The 23,618-nt window shown below is 37.1% G+C and overlaps 1 protein-coding gene across 1 annotated transcript in view; it reads left to right on the top strand.

Annotated features, from left to right (window-relative positions):
* ASCC3 (activating signal cointegrator 1 complex subunit 3) overlaps positions 1-21,896 on the top strand; it is a 393,050-nt gene extending 371,154 nt beyond the window's left edge. Inside the window, exons 38-42 of the mRNA XM_030809499.1 lie at positions 12,455-12,606; positions 14,274-14,421; positions 17,681-17,890; positions 20,517-20,692; positions 21,084-21,896. Of these exons, the coding sequence (XP_030665359.1) occupies positions 12,455-12,606; positions 14,274-14,421; positions 17,681-17,890; positions 20,517-20,692; positions 21,084-21,231 (834 nt within the window). The 3' untranslated portion in view covers positions 21,232-21,896. The remainder of the gene's footprint in view (positions 1-12,454; positions 12,607-14,273; positions 14,422-17,680; positions 17,891-20,516; positions 20,693-21,083) is intronic.
* The last annotated feature ends 1,722 nt before the right edge of the window (positions 21,897-23,618 follow it).

The raw sequence follows: 23,618 nt of genomic DNA, 5'->3' as shown, positions 1-23,618 counted from the left end.
CCTGAATCTGAATGCTGGCCTGCCTTGCTAGATTGGGGAAGTTCTCCTGGATAATATCTTGCAGAGTGTTTTCCAACTTGGTTCCATTCTCCCCATCATTTTCAGGTACACCAATCAGACGTAGGTTTGGTCTTTTCACATAGTCCCAAATTTCTTGGAGGCTTTGTTCATTTCTTTTTATTCTTTTTTCTCTAAACTTCCCTTCTCTCTTCATTTCATTCATTTCATCTTCCATCAGCGATACCCTTTCTTCCAGTTGATCGCATCTGCTACTGAGGCTTCTGCAATCTTCGCGTAGTTCTCGAAACTTGGCTTTCAGCTCCATCAGCTCCTTTAAGCCCTTCTCACCATTGGTTATTCTAGTTATCCATTCTTCTAATTTTTTTTCAAAGTTTTTAACTTATTTGCTATTGTTTTGAATTTCCTCTCATAGCTCAGAGTAGTTTGATCGTCTGAAGCCTTCTTCTCTCAACTTGTCAAAGTCATCCTCCATCCAGCTTTGTTCCGTTGCTGGTGAGGAACTGCGTTCCTTTGGAGGAGGAGAGGTGCTCTGTTTTTTAGAGTTTCCAGTTTTTGTGCTCTGTTTTTTCCCCATCTTTGTGGTTTTATCTACTTTTTGTTTTTGATGATGGTGATGTACAGATGGGTTTTTGGTGTGGATGTCCTTTCTGTTTGTTAGTTTTCCTTCTACCAGACAGGCCCCTCAGCTGCAGGTCTGTTGGAGTTTACTAGAGGTCCACTCCAGACCCTGTTTGGCTGGGTGTCAGCAGCAGTGGCTGCAGAACAGCAGATTTTCGTGAGACCACAAATTCAGCTGTCTGATAGTTCCTCTGAAAGTTTTGTCTCAGAGGAGTACCCGGTTGAATGAGGTGTCAGTCTGTCCCTACTGGGGGGGTGCCTCCCAGTTAGGCTGCTCAGGGGTGAGGGACCCACTTTAGGAGGCAGTCTGTCCGTTCTCAGATCTCCAGCTGCGTGCTGGGAGAACCACTACTCTCTTCAAAGCTGTCAGTCAGACAGGGACATTTAAGTCTGTGGAGGTTCTTGCTGAGTTTTTGTTTGTCTGTGCCCTGCCCCCAGAGGTGGAGCCTACAGAGGCAGGCAGGCCTCCTTGAGCTGTGGTGGGCTCCACCCAGTTTGAGCTTCCTGGCTGCTTTGTTTTACCTAAGCAAGCCTGGGCAATGGCGGGCGCCCCTCCCCCAGCCTCGCTGCCACCTTGCAGCTTGATCTCAGACTGCTGTGCTAGCAATCAGCGAGACTCCGTGGGCATAGGACCCTCCGAGCCAGGTGCGGGACACAATCTCCTAGTGTGCCGTTTTCCAGGCCCGTTGGAAAAGCGCAGTATTAGGATGGGACTGACCCGATATTCCAGGTGCCGTCTGTTTCCCCTTTCTTTGACTAGGAAAGGGAACTCCCTGACCCCTTGCGCTTCCCGAGTGAGGCAATGCCTCGCCCTGCTTCGGCTCGTGCACAGTGCGCTTCACCGACTGTCCTGCACCCACTGTTAGGCACTCCCTAGTGAGAATGAAACCGGTACCTCAAGCAGAAATGCAGAAATCACCAGTCTTCTGTGTCACTGGGGCTGGGAGCTGGAGACCGGAGCTGTTCCTATTCGGCCATCTTGGCTCCACCCGCCAGATATACCTTTCTTCATTCAAACAACCTTCCTCTATTTGCGAAAACAAATCTTTACAAGTTTACTGGTGGGATTGTTGTTTAGCATAAACTTCAAAACAATAATTTGACCTCTTAATCTCTGTAACAACTTCTGATAAACTAAAAGTATGTTACATTTCACATAGCTAGTGTTATATTTTTCCTATAATTCACAGATATTCTGAAAATGCATTTTATCTTTAATCTATTTTTTTAAGTATATTAGCAGATAACCTTAAGATATGTATGGGCCAAGTGCAGTATCTCACGCCAGTGATCCCAACAGGGGGAGGCTGAGGCAGGAGGATCACCTGAGGCCAGGAATTCGAGAACAGCCTGGGCAACAACAAAGTGAGACCCCATATCTACAAAAAATAAAAACATTAGCTGGGCATGGTGGCACTCACCTGTAGACCCAGCTGCTTGGGGGGCTAAGGAGGATCATTTGAGCCCAGGAGTTTGAGGCTGCAGTGAGCCATGATTCATGCTGCTGCACTCCAGCCTGGGTGACAGGGCGAGATGCCATCTTAAAAAAAAAAAAAAAAAAAAGATGTGTGTGTATCTATGGATACACACAGTAGAGTCTGAGAATAGGAAAGAATAAGGGAAGAAAAAGAAGATATAACGTGGGTATTTTTCATTAAAAATTATTCTAAGTGAAAGGTATTATGACTGTAAGCTGGTTCTATACTTTAATTAACAAATGATTCTCATTTGTAGTAGATTAAAAAGCATAGGAATATTTTATGATGCCAGGAGGTAGAATTGCCATGGAGCAGAGTGTTTACGTATAGATGCACTAAGCTCAGGCTCAGTGGGTTGGTGATGTGTTAAAGAATGTCAGTGTCATTTAAGAGTTTTAGAATTGCAGAGTTTAAATACATTTAGTGGTGAAAATAGTCCAGGTATTGCTAAGCTTAACAATAGAAGTACTTGCTCAAACCCTTAATGCAATACCTGTGCGAAATGTTTTGATATAGCAAACGGTAGATAAAGTCTTGTGTATTTTTGTAGAATCTTTTCAAATTTTTAAATGCTTATAATTAGACCAAGAAAACGTTATCTTTAAATAGACAGTACTGCGCAAGAAGCTTCAGAAAGCTTCTTCTAATCATTTTGAGAGAAAGGTGAGTAGATTATAAGTAAATAATTTATGGATATGTTTCAAGGAACTATGAGCATTAATATTATAAGCATACATTTGGGGTCTTTTGTATCATCTAAAGTATGCTGGAAACTTATCAACTGTAATGACACCGACTGTTAAGGTGACTTGAGTACAGTGCTTGGGGTATATAGATCTCAGTATATCATAGGTAAATAAATATTTCACTTTTTTCTTTTTAGTTCTTTTATAGGAAAGACTGGAAAAGATTTTTTGTTTGTGGAGTCTTACAATGCTTTTAAGATTTTCTGCCAAATCTGAATTATCCACAAACAAATGTAGTTTACTTATTGTAAATATTAGTATGACTTTATCAAATTCATAGAGATGAAGGTGAAGTCTAATTCAGGCTGCATTCCTGGCCAGACTGCCCAGAGTTCATATTCTGCCATAAAAACCTGTTGAAGTTGTGTTAGTGGATGACTATTTAAAAACAAATAATTCTAAATGAACTTAATCCTGAGTGATTATTCTTCCAAATGCAAAGGACCACACAATGGTGCCGAATCCTAGTCCTAGATGGTCAAAGCTATATTTTATCTCCCAAAACACCACCTAAAACAAAGCACCATTCTCCACTAGGGAAGTGATACAGAGCTGATGCATTTAGCTTTCCCAAAACTAACACAAATGTGTGGATTTTGAGGTGTTAAACACCTTTACTTACTCTTGTGGATTTATAGCCAATCTCCCTTCAAGGACTATAATATAATTTGGAAGGCTGTTTTCCCTCTGGGTGACTTTACCTGTAAGCTTTTGTATAACAATTTGGTGGTGGTTTGTTGATGATATGATGCTATTATGAAAGATCCTTCTACCCCCTGCTCCTCTCCTTATACCCACATAACAACCCTTTTCCCGGTTGGGGCTGTAGGAAATGAGTAATGCTTAACCCATTTGTGTGATCAATTCACTTAAGCAGCTACTGTGAAATGTTAATCACAACTTTAATTTGTACTGCATTAGCATTTTGATTAACTTGTAGGCTTGCTAGCACACTTGAAGCGCTTTTACTCATAGTTACAGCTCGGAAATGACTTTTTGATTAATTAAGTTTGTTAGACAGCAGCTGAGCTTCCTGAATGCTAACCTTCTGGGGGTAAAAGTTCAGGAGAAAGTTACTATGAACAACTGTTGCTATTGAAAAAGATTCTTATAAATGTACTTATAGCATTTTAATTATTGACAAAATATTGTATCATTACTTGCAAGTGACCTGAACCTTTAAAGGAGTGTGCTTTTCTGTCAAGAAAGCTTTTTCAGGTTTTCCCATCATCGTAAAACTTCTGGGAGCTCTTGAACTATATAGTGCATTTTCTAGCAGATGTCTAACAACTAATGTTTTAACAAGCTGCCTAGGATCAATTTCCATAATTTTTTAAAATAAACTTTTTGTTTGAGAATAGTTTTATATTTCCAGAAAAGTTGCAAAGATAGTACAAAGTTCCCATATACCTAGAACCTATTATTCCTCTAATATTGACATCTTAAATATATTAGTAAGGTACATTTGCTACAATTAATAAGCCAATTTTGGCAAATAATTATTAACTAAAGTCTGTACTTATTCACAATTCTTTTTTACCTAATATCCTTTTTCTTTTTAAAATTTTTTTCTTGATATATAATACTTGTACCTATTTTGAGGGTACATATAACATTTTGATACAGGTATACAATGTGTGATGATCCCTAATGCCCTTTTCTATTCTAGAGTCTCACCGTGGATATCCCTTTAAATTCAGTAGTCATTTCTCAGGCTCCTCTTGGCTCTGAAAGTTTCTCAGACTTTCCTGTTTTTGATGATCTTTCCATAGTGTTTTGCATTCTTGTGATACTTTATAAATAACAACTTGGTTTTTATAAATTAATGTAATTTTTCTCATTTTGGCATAAATAAATTTCTTTCTTTTAAACTCTGATGACAATATATCATCCCCATGTCATTTAATTTGAACAGACATGCCTCACTTCAACCTTTGTCGTGATCTTATTTTCTCTTTTTTTTTTTTCTTTTTCTTTCTTTTTTTTTTTTTTGAGACAGGGTCTCACTCTGTCACCCATGCTGGAGTATAGTAGCCTCAACCTCCTGGGCTCAAGCGATCCTTCCGCCTCAGGCTCCACGTAACTAGGACCACAGGCACACACCACCACACCCAGCAATTTTTTTTTTAATGGGATCTCACTGTTTCCCAAGCTGGTCTTGAACTCCTGGGTTTAAGCGATTGTCCCGCCTTGGCTTCCGAAAGTGCTGGGATTACAGGCGTGAGCCACTGCTCCTGGCAGTGATCTTATTTTCGTATATTTATTGTAATCCCTATACTAACACTAGACACATTAAGATGATGACAAGAGATATGGGGAAAAGGAGGAAATGTTCCTTGAAGAGGAGGAAGGATAAAGGGAGGAGGAAGAGAGAATATAAGTCTAAAGAATACTAAGAAGGGGAGAGAGCCTGGAGCCATCTGTCCAGTTCCATGCATACACCCTACAGCCACAGAGACTTGAGGACACTAAGGATTAAATTGATAGATTTCTTAAACTGAAGTTTAGATTTTAGGGGAAATTTTTAAAATAATGAGCCTTAGAGTTAGATTTTATTATCCACCCTTTAACCTACCTCTTTGTGTACATTTAATGATACGGATTTTCTTTTAGTAGCCTAGGTCAGTGATGCTATTTCCTTGCAATGAAACTGACATAATTTTATCACAGTGCTCAATGTTCCTATTTTACTTTTGGATTATTTAAATCCGGAATTCAGTCGTGTTTCAAAAGATAAGTGCCTGAAGATCAAATGTTAAGATGTAGTTATAACCAAATGGTAGGTTAAAATTAATTTTAAAATTTTAGATTTTCAAAAAATATGTTGATAAAATTTACCCACAGAGACAATAATGAATTAAATACATAATAATTTTGTCTGAAGTTCACATTTTTCTGCTATGTGGGAAACAAGGTCAGATGTAAGCCACCTCAGATTCTTTTTGAAGCAAGACAGAATATGCAGAAATCAGCACACATAATAGAATACAGTGTAATGAGCACATATATGAAACTGGAAAACCAAAATCAAGCCTTAACTTCATCACTTGTTTACCATAGTCACTAAACTTCTTTAAGCTTAAGTTCCCCTTTCTGTGAAGGGGGGTAATATTAATGCCTGCCTCATAGTATTGTTAAGTATTAGATGAGAGCTATTAGTGAAAGTGTTGTGTAATCTGTGCAATAGTATACAAATATTTTTATCACACCATACTGCATACTCTCTACACTGTCTGACTTTATATAATTCACTGTTTGGAGCTTTTTACAATAAATTCATGGGATTTACTTGATTTGAAATGTAGAAGATATGTTGTCAAGCTTAAAATGTTAGCTTTTCAAAGTATAATCTGCAACTGTGGAAGATAAGAAGAAAAGTATCTATAGTTTTGGATAAATCTGTTATTCGCAGAAATACTTGCACCACTGTAAAAATGTGGTTGAATTTAAATGCTAAGACCAAGCCTGTTATGCTTAGGAAATTCTTTTTTTTTTTTTTTTTTGAGACAGAGTCTTGCTCTGTCGCCCAGGCTGGAGTGCAGTGGCGCAATCTCAGCTCACTGCAAGCTCCGCCTCCCGGGTTCACGCCATTCTCCTGCCTCAGCCTCCTGAGTAGCTGGGACTACAGGCGCCCGCCACCACGCCCGGCTAAGTTTTTTTGTATTTTTAGTAGAGACGGGGTTTCACCGTGGTCTCGATCTCCTGACCTCGTGATCCGCCCGCCTCGGCCTCCCGAAGTGCTGGAATTACAAGCGTGAGCCACCGCGCCTGGCTGGAAATTCTTAAAATTGATTCGAAATAGATGTTGAGGACATGTGGTGTATCCAAGTCATAAGGGATACCTTTGGCTTCAGGAACCCCACACCTTTAAAAATTTCCTTACAGAGACTGCCCATTTTCTAAACTCTAGAGGAGACCAGCAGAAGCCCCTCTTTTCTGTGAGTTCTTGCCCACATACCCTGGAAGCAGATAATTTATCTTCCTCTGACCCCAGAAGGGTCTTTTCTCTGTACAGCTTATTTCCTGCTTAGTATATGCTACCCCTAACCTCAGGGATATTACAGTCCACCTGGAAAAATAGAAAGTAAGCTCTGTAAAAACAAATAGCTATATAGTATGAGTATGTTGGCATTTTATTGTTGAAAAATTAAAGCTTACAGAAGATAGAAGCCATTAAAAAGCACCTAATCAAACTGCTTGATTTATCAGATGAGGAAAATGAATACCAGTGGTTAAGTGATTTGCCCAAGGTCTTACAGCTAATTTAAAGGCACAATACTGTAAACTCTCAGGCTAAACCTTTTTCTAGTATACCACACCCCCTCTCAACCAGTATCATGTATTCGTGAATCATAATACTGATTACACTTCATCCAAACTTATTATTTGCTTACATTCTGTCTTGTCAGGAAAACTTCACAAAGTTTCAGTTTATCTAGTATGCACATTCCTCAGAGAATCTTTAATTCTAATTTAGAGCCCCATGCAAAGTCTATACACCTTCCTCCTCATCCTGAACTTCATAGGCATTATACTGTATTGGTTAAAGCAAGCCCTTTGAAGTCAGGTTCCCCAGAACTGGAGTCCCAGCTGTACCCATTTACCAGAGCTATGCAACCTTAGGCCGTTTTCTTTACCTTTGTAAACCACAGTGTCTTCATCTGAAAAATGGTTTAAATTCAATAACTTACATTAAATGGTTAACAGGGTGTTTGACAAATAGTAGATGCTTAACAAACATCCATCCTAATCACGACTATTTCAGCAGTGCCTGTGAGACTCCCTTAGCTGCCCTCCCCTTCCCTTTCCAGATGTCATCTCCAGGTAAACCCCACTCTGCTTCCCCTATCTCTGCTCCATGCATGCTCATTTTAATTATTTTTGACTGCGCACTTTGTGCCCAGGATTTCTAAGTCCACAGCTCTAGCCCATACACTTTCTCCAGAGCTCATTTTCACCTCAACTTCTTGGCTTCATAATAGCACCTCACTTAAAATGTGTTCAAAATTAAATTCATCACCTCCTCTCCAGCTCACCTCTCTTAAATAAATGACAAACCTATTGTTTTTGCTAATTAAAATAAGGTTTTAGTTGTAGTATAATTTTATAAGTGGATACAGTGCTTGAAATCACATTTCCATTCTTCCAGGGCTGGTGATGACAAAGAATTCCGAATTAACAACTCACTGAAATTGATTCCAACTTAGTAGAAGAAAGTCTCACACACAGAGTCAGCCCCCATTCATGTTTCCCCAACACTCAGAATCATCCTAGCTTTGTCTGGTAGATAGAGTGCCAAGTAGAAAGTGGATAAGAGGTAAAGGGGTATTAAGTATTTGCCTAATGTTAATGTTAAGCTGCTAATAATTTATCCTCCATGTACTAAAACAACCTTTTATTGTTTAGATCGCTGAGCATTAGATCCCTATAAAGGACTTTGGGGGTTACTGGGGAAACTCAGGCATGCTCTCCAGTTGTTACCAAAGCCATCCCCAGTCTGGGGAGGAGCATATACCTATTAGTCCTTATCTGCCAGGAAAACTGCTGTTAAAAGGCAGTGAGACACAAGGAACTCATCCTAAGCTCAGTCATATGAAGTGTATCAGTGCAATCTACCAGGACTCTCCAATCCATTTGCCTGGACCATCCCTTGGCCTTAGCCCCTATCAGGTTTGGATCTCTGAATAGTCACATGGGCTTGCCCACTCAAACTGAAAACCAGGCCCACATCCTCCAGTTTGGCCTGAGCTGCAGGATCTGTCTTTGGCCTTGTTCCCTGCCATCTTGTACAACAGTACCCCCTTATCCTTAGAACATAGTTCCAAGACCCCCGGTGGATGCCTAAAACCATGGATAGTACAGAACCTGGTTACCATCAATTAGAACATGTTTCTGTTCATGTCTTCTACCCATACATTTCATGCCTTTCCAATCTTAACTAAGCATGTATCATGCACTGAGGCATAACTTCTGCAGTTTGAGGTGTGACAGCAAAACTAACATGAATTTATTTTTTCTTCACAATTTCATGGATAGACTATCCTTCCTTCTTATTGTATACCTTAGCAACCTCAGCATATGATTTCTTTTGTTTTCTTATTAAATCAAGAACATTCACCTTTTCACTTAAAGGAAGCACTTTACAGCTTCCCTTTGGCGTATTCAAATTACCAGCATCACTACTCTTATACGTTAGAGCCATTATTAAGTAAAGTTAGGGTCTTAGAATATATTCCCCACAGGTAAGGGGGGATTACTTTATGTTTATCTGACATTAAAACTTGTTTTTTTCTCCTGTACCATACTGTCTTTGGTAGATGTGCAATAACTTAGACCGAATGTTGTTATAATCGTTGTAATTAGATTTTTACCTATATTATTTAATAAATATTTCTTGAGTGCAGTGTGCTGGGGCTAGAATTACAAGGAATGATTCCAGATTCTTGCCATCAAGAAGCCTATACTTTAAAGGACAGATGGGTAAACAGAGGATTACAAAAGGATGATGGTGGAGTGTGTCAAGAACAGCAGAGGCATAGGAAAAATACTGTCATGCATCGCATAACAGGGTTGAGTTCTGAGAAAACGTGCCCTTAGGCAATTTCTTCATGTGGGAACATCATAGAGAGTACTTACACAGACCTAGATGGTATAGCCCACTACACGTGTAGGCTATGAACCTGTATAGCATGTTAGTATACTGAATACTGTAGGAAATTGTAACACAATGATATTCATGTATCTAAACATATTTAAACATAGAAAAGTTACAGAGTATATGGTTGTATAGTCTTATGGGACCACTGTTGTATATGCAGGTTCATTCGTTATTGATCAAAACATCATTATGTGGTGCTTGACTGTACCTACAACTATGTGGCAGCTTCATTGTAAAAAGTAGCATTTGAATGAGACTTGTTGGATGAATAGGAATTTCCCAGAGAGACAAAGTAGAAGGAATGGTATTTGTTTAAAAAAAGAAATGAAGAAAGAGGAAGAAGGAGGAGGAGGAAGAGGAAGAGGAAGAAGAGGAAGAGGAAGAAGAAAGAAGAAGAAGAAGAAGAAGAAGAAGAAGAAGAAGAAGAAGAAGAAGAAGAAGAAGAAGAAGAAGAAGAAGAAGGAAGAAAAGAAGAGGAAGAAGAAGAAAGAAGAGGAGGAGGAGGAGGAGGAGGAGGAGGAGGAGGAGGAGGAGGAGGAGAAGAAGAAGAAGAAGAAGAAGAAGAAGAAGAAGAAGAAGAAGAAGAAGAAGAAGAAGAAGAAGAAGAAGAAGAAGAAGAGGAAGAAGAGGAGGAGAAAGGAGGAAGAGGAGGAGGAAGAAGAAGAAGAAAACATTTAAAGCAAGGTTCATTGTGGGAAAATATCAGTAGTTACGTTTTGCTCTACTAAGAGTACAGAGGGGGACATGGCCAGAGTGAAAAGCAAGGACCAGACAGATCAGAGGATGTTGACTGTCATTCAGAGAAGCGTCAGTTTTTTTATCCCCTATACAGTGTAAAACCATTAAAGAAACGTAAGCAGAGGAATGATATGAGTACTTTTACCTTCTTATAATTCACTTCGGTAACAATATATAGACTGAAAAGAAATTAGGTGAGAATAAAGAATAATTAGAATTTTCCAGGAGAGAAACGAGGGTCTGCACCAAAGCAGTGGGGGCAAAGAGAACAAGACAACTAAGGAGTAATTGAGCAGAGAAACATGTAGCAACATTTTGGTTCAGCTCAGCTGGGGAGCCACAAAACTTTTTACCATCACAGATTCTTGGTCTCCCCACTTGCCTTTTCTCTAAATTTAAACAAGTTAAATAATAGTTTTCTATTTATGATATGGCTTTTTTATTTATTTCATATAAGTAGTGAGCATGATTTTTTTACATTTTCACATCTGGATCCTACAGTGAAAAATTGTGGGGAAATCTCATAAGTTTTATGAAATCTTTCAACTTCATCATGAAAACTTCAAAGTTAAGAACATATGGTTCATCCATCTAGCTCTTCTAGTATGTGAGCTTTTGATCTGGAATTTATTTCCAGTCAAGTTGCAGTGTAAAATCACCAGTAAAATTGCCATAGTTACTCCACATTGCAAGTTCTGACATCATCACAATACTGCATTAGGTATAATTACTCATTTCTCTTTTCCTTTTCTCTTCCCTTAGTAAGACTCAAGAGTTGTGACTTGTGAACTACTCTTTTTTTGTCTATGAGTAGCATTCATCATGACCTGTAGTCTCATATACTTCAAAGAAAGACAAAGTGTATTATCCTGCTGTACGGAGAAAAAGGAAGAATATAAGTGGATTTTCCCTAGATTTATAAATAAGTACATTCATACATGTATACACATTCATATACACACACATATATAAGTATACCTGTTTATACCAACATTCTGTCTTTATGATGTATATCTAGCAGGTTAATGGATGCTAAAGACCAATTTGACCATGCCATCACATGAATCATGATATCCAGAAATTTTATTCCATTTCTCTGTAATATACTAAGGAAACCATAGATTCGTTTAGCCAGATGTTTTCTAAACTTTCACTTTTTGTAAATTAGAGAACAGAGTGGGATATTCAATGGTCAGAAGGAAAATGCTTCCCCATCAACAGTACTAAGTAGTATAGCAAATTAATTTTTACAACATAATATGCCTTAAAAATTATTTCTAAAAGTCCACTAGCAACAGATTCTGTACATTTTACAAATATTTTGCTGTCATTGACATATTTACTATTAAAGTATCATTTTAATTATTTGCTAGGCATATCTAATTTCTCCTGTCTTCATATCCTCATTTCCCAAAACAAGAGTACAGTACTAAAACTGTATAAAATAGCTACCTAAGATCATGATATTAACTTATGTGTCTTTAAGTCAGCATTCTCCATAATCTAATTTAATTGAAAGCTTTGCCTGTGTAAACTTTGCCTTTGTTTAAATAAGATTTCACTGTTTAGTTTTGCCTTAAGCAAATGCAGCCTTTTGTTTGTCCATAAAACATTAGATTAAATGTATAGACTAATATGAATAGCTTCTCATCATTCCACATGTACCACTAGCAGTTGCCCCCTTTGCTAGTATGTGGTGTGGTGTATTATTGTCATTGAAAACCAGGCCTCTGTCTTTAGCCTGTTCTTTGGAGAAAATAAATTTTTGGCAAGAAAAACTATCTCCTTACCATTGTTGATTTTAAATTTGAAAGACTACGTAAGATTCACTCTTTAAATGCAGCTGCTAATGTTCTTAATACAGTGAATTATATGAGTATTTGCTCTCATAGTAAGTATACTGTTTTTATCTTTGTTTTAATGCTAGCTACCAATATTATGTAGCTATCCCTGCTGCCCTAACAAAACTTATTATTTGGCCCTTTGTAGGAAGTAATGTACAGTAAATGCTATGATCAGATTTGTTCCCTGCAATCCAACTGTGATTTATTTTCTGGTTTCTATGTTGATGAATAGTAATTTAGAGATATAATGCTTGGTTTCTTTGTTTTTTGTTAAAGCTAACATCAGAATCCCAGTGGAGGGGGCAAGTACCATGATATAATTCTTGTAACATGTGCATTTTCCCTGTTCAGGCAATGCTGGACGTGGCTGCAAACCAGGGCTGGCTGGTGACTGTCCTGAATATCACCAACCTGATTCAGATGGTGATCCAGGGTCGGTGGTTAAAAGACTCGTCTCTTCTTACACTACCAAACATAGAAAACCATCATCTTCACCTTTTCAAGTAATTGTTTTACTTTTCAATGTAATTGTTTTGATTTCAAAAAAAATACTTTTTATATATGTAGTCACTGAAATTTTATGTTATGGAGAATACTGATTATTGACATGGAAAATACTCCTGTTTCCCAGAGTGAGACATGGCCAAGTGACATAACATTCTTGTTTGGAATTTGATCATCAGTCCCAAGCTGAACTACAGTTTAAACTTCTCCTATCTAAATCATTTTCCATTTGAAGCATTGGAAACATTTTTATATTAATTGTGTTTATTCTTTTACAATATCAATCTTCATTTAAGAAGACATCATTAAAATGCTTTGTGATCTAAAGCAAAATAAATGACCAATGTCTGTTATTGTTGAGGAGATGAGAGATATCTGAAATCCATTGTCAAAAGTAAATCGTGCATCTGCAAAATGTCCCAAACTAGGTAGTTATATATATCAGGAGCTCAAAATATAACCTATACATAAGAGTTTATGTTAGCATCAATTATTTAACCCATAAGTCTCATGTACATGACTGAAATATGTTTGCGAGGAAAAGAACAGTGTCTAATACAAGCAGGGTTGGCAATGTTTAATTGGAAATGTTTCTTTCACACCAGTGTTTCACACCAGTTAAGAGATACTTTGCAGCCAAAATATTGGTTCACAGTCATGTAGACAAGCAAAACAATCTGGCTGTAGCTTGCCATCATGCACTCCATACTCCTGTTCATCCAGATGAGGGGTGGCAGTTATTTGAGACATCTAGACACAGATGCCAACAAGAACCTCAGGCACACACGAAGTCCCCTTAGGAAAGTCCCTCAATTTGACTCAAATATATTTGGTTCCAGGGCAGTTGTCTCCATAGTACTTGGGTTCTTACCATGGGATGTCCCTAGAAACTAAAAGACACTCAGAGAGTGTGCCATACCAGCAGCAGGTGGCATGGGGAGAAAGGCAGATAACCTCCTGTGTGTCTGCAGCTCAGTTTCAGGAGCCCTTCCAGTATGGTATAAAGTTATGGGAGTAGGGTTTCAGCAGTAAAGAACGCACATTAGGGTACTACCACGCATAGCACGCAGGTCTGCTATGGTAGCTGCTTGGGGCCTAAGAGATTTGATACAGTTTTCACAGCACTCTTAAAAGTGCTGTATTAATATAATTTCAATTATATTTTTCTTCTTACTGGAAAATTTATGTGGCCTATGTTTCTGGAATCTAGCACTACTTAATGCTGTAAATCTCAAAAATTCTCAAAGTGAACTTTTAACTTTATGTTCCCAACAACTTATAATTTAAAACTTTATTTAAGTAATTATATTAAAGACATTTGCTGCACCCATTAAGCACATGTCAGGGGTCCAGATCAGTACTTCATCTACATGGAAGCATTACTTCACATTAGTGCCTTCCTGTGGAAAGACACCCAGTGTCTGTGAACCCTAAGTATTTACTGAGCTCACACATAATTAATACATTTGATGCAGTGATAACAGTACTGCCTTGGGCTGTTATCCTATACAGAATGCTGGCTGAATTTTTAAACTTAGCATAATGGTCTTAAAATGTTATTTCTTAATTAAAACAAAAAAAGTTATCATTATATAAACCACCATTGTCAGAAAATCTTCTTTGTGCTGTGAAACAATTATTTGGTTGGTTTGATATTATTTCCTAGGAAATGGAAGCCGATTATGAAGGGCCCACATGCTAGGGGTCGGACCTCCATCGAGTGCCTTCCTGAACTGATCCATGCCTGTGGAGGGAAAGACCATGTATTTAGCTCCATGGTAGAAAGTGAGCTACATGCTGCAAAAACAAAACAGGTAAGACCATCTCTTAAGTGTTTTGAAGGCTTCCCCACTCTGAGAAGGTGTACCAAGAGTTTTCTAACTTAGAGCATGGATTTTGGAACCAGGCTACCTTGAGTTAAATTGTCTCTGCCATTTACTACTGATTATGAACATGAAAACATACATGTCTCAAGAAGTTCTTGTGAAAATTAAGGAAGATACTCTTATGTAAACTGCTTTATACAGTTCTTGACATAGAGTAAGAACTCAGTAAATGAATACTAAAAATAATGACAGTAATAGTAATTAATAGTGGTATTGGCATTATGAGAAGCTGTTTCAGTATAAATGCTACTAAGCTGGCTGTGAAAAAGCCTCATGTAGCTTGTCTATCACTCGTCTGCATTATCCTAGCCTTCTACTCCCTCTCTTCAGGGTAGTGTTTCCTTCTGTATGCTTGGGTATATTTTCATGCAATGCCCTCAGTTATTTGTTTATGCCCCTCTCTTATTATAATCACTTTGCTTCTAGATTCAAAAGTATCCTTTCAAATAAACTATGTTTGTGTGTGTGAACCATATAACTTACATAGAAAGCTAAATCTGTATTGCGGAAAACAACAAGGATCATGTCTCCAAACAATCTTTAGGAAGACCAAAAATATGAATGAACAATGCCAGAAATATTTGGCTATCTAGACTTTAAGTCTTAAGCAGTTTTACCCTAAACATGTCAAAGTAAACGTTCAGGATTTATAACATAATTAACATATTGACTTGCAAATGCAGGTATTAAGAAACTTCTAAACCATGTCTTTTTTTTTCCAAGTGGAACTTATTTTTGAGCAAGACTTGGAAAAAGTATAACAGGCATTAACGTCTGATTGACTGTTCAGTTTCTGTTGAACCCAAGATTGGCACAAAATACTATTTAAATATTCATAATAAATGCCTACCTTTCTAACTAAATTACCATCAAAATTATGAATAAAAACAATATATTTAAATCAAAACAAAGCTTCTGTTAGCAACAACAGATTCCCAACATAACATACATTGATTTCAAGCCAAGTTTTAGGTACGATGAAAAATTAGAACATTGTTATAATTAGTTCAGGGAGAACTCAGAAGTAAACTTACTTAATTTATTTGCATAAATTGCCATTCTGTTATCTTTAAAACCAAATGCAAATTGGCTCTGTCTGATATGATGATGGTTATTTGGCTCAAAAGTGCTTCAATTTGCAGAGCAATCTGGTGCTGGCTCTGCAGTGAGGCGATCCCAGGTAACATACAAATCCTGAATTATTCCAGAAATTAGTATGTTTAAAGCATCAATTTAAGTGCTAATTGCAGTAGTAATGAGAAAAAGCAGTACGACTGTGAGATTTGCATCTTCTACCCCATCAGTATGCCTGGAACGGCTGCTGACTGGCAGAGGATTTGGCTGCTAATTAAATAATTGTATGCATGGTAGTGCTCTTGCCTGATTCAATAGATGAAGATTAATCCTCAGATAAATATGTTTGGCTGGTATTGAAATGTCTTAGCAGTTTCTTTAAAAATAGCTCATGTTTTATATACATAAATATATATATATCCAATAAATTTATGTGTACACATTGTAGATTGAAAATAATAATATTAAGTCCCACAAAAATTACATATATATAAAAGCCAGATATGACATTTGGGGACTTTGTAAAGTAAAATCCCAATGAGTTACTAATAACAAAACATTATATTGGTGACTAATTTAATGGTACAAGTAAAGAAACATAACAAGTCTTGCTTCATGGGGTAAATGTTACTTGTGCTGTCTGACAAAGTCAAATGCTTTACAGAAATTGTGTTTTTAAGTCCCCTTAACCCCTTTTCCAGACTGGCCAGTCCTAGAAGAACATCTAGTGGTACAGCTTCTATACTTAGTGACTATAGGTTCTAGCAGGCAGTAGACCATCCTTTGTACAGATTGTACAGATTGAAATACAATCTGTGGCTTTACTACTTCAAAATCCAGTTCAAGACATGATTTCAGATTCATAAGACAGGTTATAGGATTGGAGTTCAATTGAAAATTTGCATTGAATTTACATTTTTTTTAATTCCTAAGGGGTAGTTTGGTTCATCAGGGCTACTTCATTTCAATTAGGTATACTCAGCAGCACTAAGCAAAATCAAAGCCTATAAGGAAATCTATAGTATATGTTAAAGGAATAAAAGGAAAACCAAAATTAAAGTACCATGTACTTTAAAAAACTAACTTAGAAGGTAACAACTGATTTTAAAAAAAAAAAGCCAATGTATTGAGAAGTTTTCTTGATTGATGGTGATATTGCCATATAATTGTATATGTTAGAAAAAGATGACCTCAAGTTTTTTGTTATATCTTTTCTGTAGACCTAGGTATTCGCATTCATTCATTCGTTATTGGTGATCACTTGCTATTTGAATACTGATTTTTTACAAATGTCTTTCTACTTCAAGAGCAAGTATAAAGTTAGGTAAAATATCTTTTAATGTGTCATTTTAATTGGCATTCTCAGTATGATGATGCCAAAAATTCATATTTGTTTCTAGAAGGAACCCTAGACTTATAGAATTCCTTCTGATATATAGAATATAAACAATTTTTTTCTGAATAAATAGGGCACATTTGAAATATGGACCAAAAAATGTACAATAAGTGGTCAATGGAGGATTCTAACATCAATAATTGAATTACAAAAATTTTTTCAGGTTGCCCTTTTATCCCCAAGTAATGCTCTCCATCTTAGAAGCCACGAGAATGTCTGAATAGATGCTTCTCCAAAACAAACCAGTTCGACAACAAACATTTTTTAACTTGTTTTATTTTAGTATAGTCAACAGCTGCTCAATATCAGGAGGGATTTACAATAAAGGAATCACAAGTTTAAATAATGATAAGCCCTCTTTTAGTTATTTTTACAAAGACATTAAAAAGGCTAAAAGCACAATATTCTTACACATACATGCATATAGACACAAATACAAGAAAAATTGGGGAAATCTGAACAAAATCACTGGATTATGGTAATGTCAATATCCTAGTAGTAATAAGTACTGTAGTTTTGAAAAATACTACCTTTGGAGGAAACTGGTTAAATGGTCCACAGAATGTCTCTGTATTATTTCCTGCAACTGCATTGGATCTAGAATTAATCTCAACATGAAAAGGTTAATTTTCTTCTAAAAGCACACTATTTCTTAATTGACCATTGCATTTCACAGAAACGCTTCCTTTATTATGTTTCTTTTCTGTTTTTATTTAGGCATGGAATTTCTTATCTCACTTGCCAGTGATAAATGTTGGCATAAGTGTTAAAGGCTCGTGGGATGACTTAGTTGAAGGACATAATGAACTCTCTGTCTCAACTCTGACTGCAGACAAACGAGATGACAACAAATGGATCAAATTGCATGCTGACCAAGAGTATGTGCTTCAAGTCAGCTTGCAGAGAGTCCACTTTGGGTTCCACAAGGTATAGTGTTTGGTTTCCATTCTCAAATATTTCACACCAAATACCAGCATGCGCCACCACACATATCTGTTATATGACTAATGTGCCCGTGTCATTCATAAATCCTGCTTTCTCAACTGGTCTTAAGCAGCGAGAGTTAGTCTTTTGCAATTCGTGAGTTCTCCTCGTGTGCCCTTTTTCAGCCCCAGAAAATGTACCTTACATAAGAATATATTGCCTAGAGTACTATTGTCAAAGTATGGTATGCAGACTCTGGCCAGCAGAATTTTCTGGAGTGCCTCTTAAAGTGCAGATTCCTTGGCCCCACTCCAGACTGGCTGAATCAGAACCTCAAGGAGGGGGGAATCTCAAAATCTATACCTTCGCTCAATGCCCCAGATGATTTTTAAGGGCCTTAAAGCTTGAGCAGTACTGCCCTAGAGGCACTTTGGTATACAGGAACCACACTGGGCTAGATGTAGATGAGACTGAAGCTTTACCACTTAGCTCTATGAATTTGAATAAGATGTTAAGCTTTTCTGAGCCTCAGTTGCCACATCTGCCCGCGTCCTTCATTATAATGCATAGGAGAGCTTTGTCAATGTTCATACAGGCCAAAAATGTACAGTATTTTTATTTTAGATTACTATGCTCTTTTCTGTTGCCTCTGATTATCTGGTCCTCTAAGAATATTAGTACACAGCAGGTGGGCAGATTGGTTTTTAGTGCTGTAATAATTAAAATAAGAAAGAATTAGTCTTCTTTTTGGTCCAGTGGATTCAGGGCTTTCCCATATCTAGATTAAGCTCTCAGGGGTGAAGCTGTAGTTCATTAGTATTGTCCCTTCTGTTCTCACACACAAAATGATCAGTAACTTTCTATTCTTAAGATGTTCTTTCAGTATTGTACCTTCAAGTCTCACCTCATTTGATTTCTAATTCTAAAAAAATCTGTCAGTGTAAGTATTAACTGATTGGCCTCTGGCATTTCAGAGGCTTTAATATGAGCTTTATTTATTTATTTATTTATTTATTTATTTGATACGAAGTCTCACTGTGTCACCCAGACTTGGCTCACTGCAACCTCCACCTCCTGGGTTCAAGCATTTCTCCTGCTTCAGCCTCCCAAATAGCTGGGTTTTACAGGCATGTGCCACTACACCCAACGAATTTTTTGTATTTTTAGTAGAGATAGGGTTTCACCATGTTGACCAGCTCATCTCGAACTCCTGACCGCAAATGATCCGCCTGCCTCTGCCTCCCAAAGTGCTGGGATTACTGGCATGAGCCACCACACCCAACCTTAATATGAGCTTTCATTTGTTTGTTTGTTTGAGACAGAATTTCACTTATGTTACCCAGGCTGGAGTACAAGGGTGCAACATCAGCTCCCTGCAACCTCCGCCTCCCGGGTTCGAGCAATTCTCCTGCCTCAGCATCCCGAGTAACTGGGATTACAGGTGCCTGCCACCATACCCAGCTAATTTTTTGTATTATGTTGGCCAGGCTGGTCTCAAACTCCTGACCTCAGGTGATCCACCTGCCTTGGCCTCCCAAAGTGTTGGGATTACAGGCGTGACCCACTGCACCTGGCCATATGAGCATTTTTTAGATGACTTAATGTATTCCAACTTATAAAAAAAAGTAATAGTTATAAACTAATAATAGTAATAATAATAAATAGCAATAATCATAAAGATAAAATCATGGGGGAAAACTGATTTTTTTTACCTTAATATTCTACTTAAAGCTTAGATTTATCATGCCAGAAAATCTCTTAATTTTTGTTTCTGGATGCTGTAAAAATATATTACTGTCTGACCCCCTTTTGAAATACTGTAAGTGAAACATCTCCCTCTAGAATACTGAGTGAAGTCTGAGAATATATCATTATTACTATATTTTATGCCATAAAGTCATTGTCTTAAAGAATCATTAGAATAATCTTGCATTTTATAAAAATTGATCTAAAATAAAGACCTCAAGTGTGATCATTATGTTTATATCTAATTTTGGATTGTGGTGATTAATATATTTTACAAATTGCTTGACTTAAAATTGCCCATTTCTCAGAGAAGGGACTCTTTAATATTACCATATTAGAATATGTGCTTTTTTATGTGAGTTTTATTTTTGGATGAGGGAGAAAGTATGTATTTGATATAGTACTCATCATCTTGGGGTCCAGAGTCTAGTCTTGATTGGCTTTGTGTTTTTGTTTGTTTGTTTGTTTGTTTTCTTAAGCATTCGTTTTTTGTGAATAAGGTTTTGGAAGATTTGGTTAACATGGTTATGTCTCAATTTGTTCATCTACCAATGTGGTATTAAAGTTAATTGTAGGAATAGCATGAGAATTTGCTAATTTGATGTCAAGATCCAGAGTTTTTTATTCTAACTGGCCGAATATTCTGATAGTTACAACTACGAACTAGTGTCTATAATGTGCTCTGAGAATCTTGAAGAAAGTTAAATAATTGCATATCAAAGACACCAAACCAGAATGGAAGAAAATTTAAAACATCTCAGGTAGATATGCTGAACTATGTTGATGTATGGCCTTCAAGTAAGACAACGTAGCCTTAACCACAACCAAGTGGTATAGGAAGTCTAGATATTTTTAATGTTGTATCTTTTTTTCTGGTTTACAGGGAAAGCCAGAGAGCTGTGCAGTTACTCCTCGATTTCCCAAATCAAAAGATGAAGGATGGTTTTTGATATTAGGAGAAGTGGATAAGAGAGAACTTATTGCTTTGAAAAGAGTGGGATATATTCGAAATCATCATGTTGCTTCCCTTTCTTTTTATACCCCTGAAATACCTGGGAGGTAAGAAGAATCCTACTACCAAAGTTCTTTTTTTTTTTGAGACGGAGTCTCGCTCTGTCCCCAGGCTGGAGCACAGTGGCGCAATCTCTGCTCACTGCAAGCTCCGCCTCCTGGGTTCATGCCACTCTCCTGCCTCAGCCTCATGAGTAGCTGGGACTACAGGCGCCCGCCACCGTGCCCAGCTAATTTTTTGTATTTTTAGTAGAGACGGGGTTTCACCGTGGTCTCCATCTCCTGACCTCGTGATCCACCTGCCTCGGCCTCCCAAAGTACTGGGATTACAGGTGTGAGCCACCACGCCCGGCCTCCTACCACCAAAGTTCTGAAAGAATTAAATATGATTGTGATTACAAAAGTGGTTTTACATTTTTCTTCTATTTTTATATTTTAGGTATATCTACACATTATATTTCATGAGTGACTGCTACCTTGGCCTGGACCAGCAGTATGACATCTATCTCAACGTTACACAAGCGAGTCTTTCTGCACAGGTCAACACCAAGGTCTCTGATTCCCTGACTGACCTGGCATTAAAGTAACTTGACCTGAACAATCCATTTGAAAGGAGTGGCTAAGAATTCTCTCTGTTCAGTCATCTAGACAACATCGAATTACTTGATGTTTGCCTTGAAAGAATCAACTTCTAACCTCAACCATCCAGGAAATTGACAGTGGCTGCAGTATTGACTCCAGTGACATAAAGTTAACCACAGTGGCCTTTTAACAAATGTTGCCTTTTATAATGTTATCTTTATGAGTTTCTTGATATGTAAGATGAAGAAGAATTTAGAATAATCTTTTAATTTGTGTATATTTGGGATGATATTTAGGAGCTATCAATCAAATTTTACATCTCACAATGTACTATCTACACGGATATTGGCTGCTTTTTCTTTTTTAAGGAAAACCGCATTGAGGTGTGACAAGTGTTACGACTTGTCACAGATTTCTAACTCTGCTGCATAAAATATAAATCTGTAAGGTGATACACAGTGTGTCTTGTTAGCAAAATTTATACTTTGATATGATCACATGTAGAAGTAGCTTCAAGAATTTCCTGTAGTCATAAATGTTTAATAATATATAATGTAAAATTATATCATGGAGCCTAATGATGATAACAAAGAAAACAGAATATACTGATCTTAGAAAATGTAGATATGGTTAACTGGGAAATAAAATATAGAGTGGCACTTCAAAACAAGCTGACTCAATGTTTTCTTCTGCTTCCTTTAAATAATATCCCCTTACTCATCTGTTCTTCTTTTCTTTCCCTTCTACTTCAAGGCTTTATTTCCATTATCTTTCTGACATATTTATTTACACAAGGAGAGAAGTATAATCTAATTCATGTTGTAGTGCTTATAGATCATATAGTACAATTATTTGTCTTTATGCTCTCCAGGAAAAATCTGCGACAGAAAATTTTTCACCCCTATGGGTAGGTTTTCACCTGTAATAAAGAAAATTTCTCTATGTCCAAACAAATTCCATCTTGAAAAATATTTTTTCAAACTAAAAACTTGTTAAAATTCAATGTTCATACATATGCATTCTAGTGGAATGAAATTCTACCTTTGTGAAATAATTTCAGTTTTCTTAGCCCTAAAATGAATTATTTTAAAACGTTTTCCAATGTCATTGTTACAAGTACTAGAATTTAAGTGTTTCTGGAATTGGAATATATTGCTTGTATATATCCTTTTCCATGCTTAAATAAAAAAGAAGAAGAAATAAAAGTAGGTTGCAGGGGAACCAGGTATTCACTTCCCAAAATTAAATCTAAATAACTATTGTGAGCAAACCAAGTATAGTGAGAATGAGGTGTCCCAAGGACTCCAGTCTGAGAAATTTACTTCATATAAAGAGTTCTCTCTGTTTTTTCTTTGGCATAGTTTATTACCTAATTGGAATTTATATCTTAACCACTGTTTTAGTAGAATTAAAAGAAAATGAAGATTATATATAGATAACAATCACCAGTCCATACAGGAACGTGAGGGGTAACAATCTCACTGATTCCATGTTTACCAACATCATTCCTTTTTATTGGAGAGCAAGCCGACTTGGGGAGTCTCCTTCACTGGACATATGACACAGGACATAGAAACGATAAGAAACTATTTCTGTTGTCCCCTTTAGAGAGAAGAGAAATAATGTGACAAATTTAAGTTAATCTTATTCCAATGAGTGACCAACACTATCTATAACTTTATCCACGCTCATTACTCAACAAAAATTGTAGTGTTAAATGTGTCTTATAACAATATATGCCAACATATTCAGATTAGTACTAAAGTTTACAGATCTGCAAGTCATTCACTTCTCATAACTTTTTTAGTGGCCAAGAATTTTGCCAGTGTTTAAAATAATTCCAAATGCTGATTATTGAGAGAATGCATTTGTTCTAAAGTGTCTTTGGGGGTTTCGTTTTCGTGAAGAGAAATATTGTGATAAAAAGGTTTCAGGGCTGTATTATAAAGTGCTTTCTTAACTGACGTACCCACAGCACACTTATCTCAGAACATGCACCTCTGGGCTGGCTATTCCACTGTACAACTCTGTTTTCATGGCAGGTCATTTCGTATTTCTCTGGAGTTTATCAACTCAAAATAATAGAAGTTCCAGTCAAGGATTTGTTGTAGGCACTGTGTTGAGTATTCTGATACCCACATGAATCAGAAACATTCCTGCCTTCAAAAAGGGTAGCCTGGGCATGAAAAGATGTCATAATTATAATAAAAAAGTAATTGCACTAATACTAGTGATGGGGAGAAATGCTATGGGAGTTCAGAGGTAAAATATTACTTAGAAAAATCACGAAGTGGCATTTAGGCTGTTTTTAAGATGCTTAGAATCGGGAAGGCACAGACGAAAGAAGACATTCCTGGTAGAATGGCATTAGCAAAGTTTGGAGCTAGCCCAG

The sequence above is a fragment of the Nomascus leucogenys genome, chromosome 3 (genome assembly GCF_006542625.1).
Source record: "Nomascus leucogenys isolate Asia chromosome 3, Asia_NLE_v1, whole genome shotgun sequence".
Classification (NCBI taxonomy): Eukaryota; Metazoa; Chordata; class Mammalia; order Primates; family Hylobatidae; genus Nomascus; species Nomascus leucogenys.
This window is presented reverse-complemented; position numbering and strand designations above follow the sequence as displayed.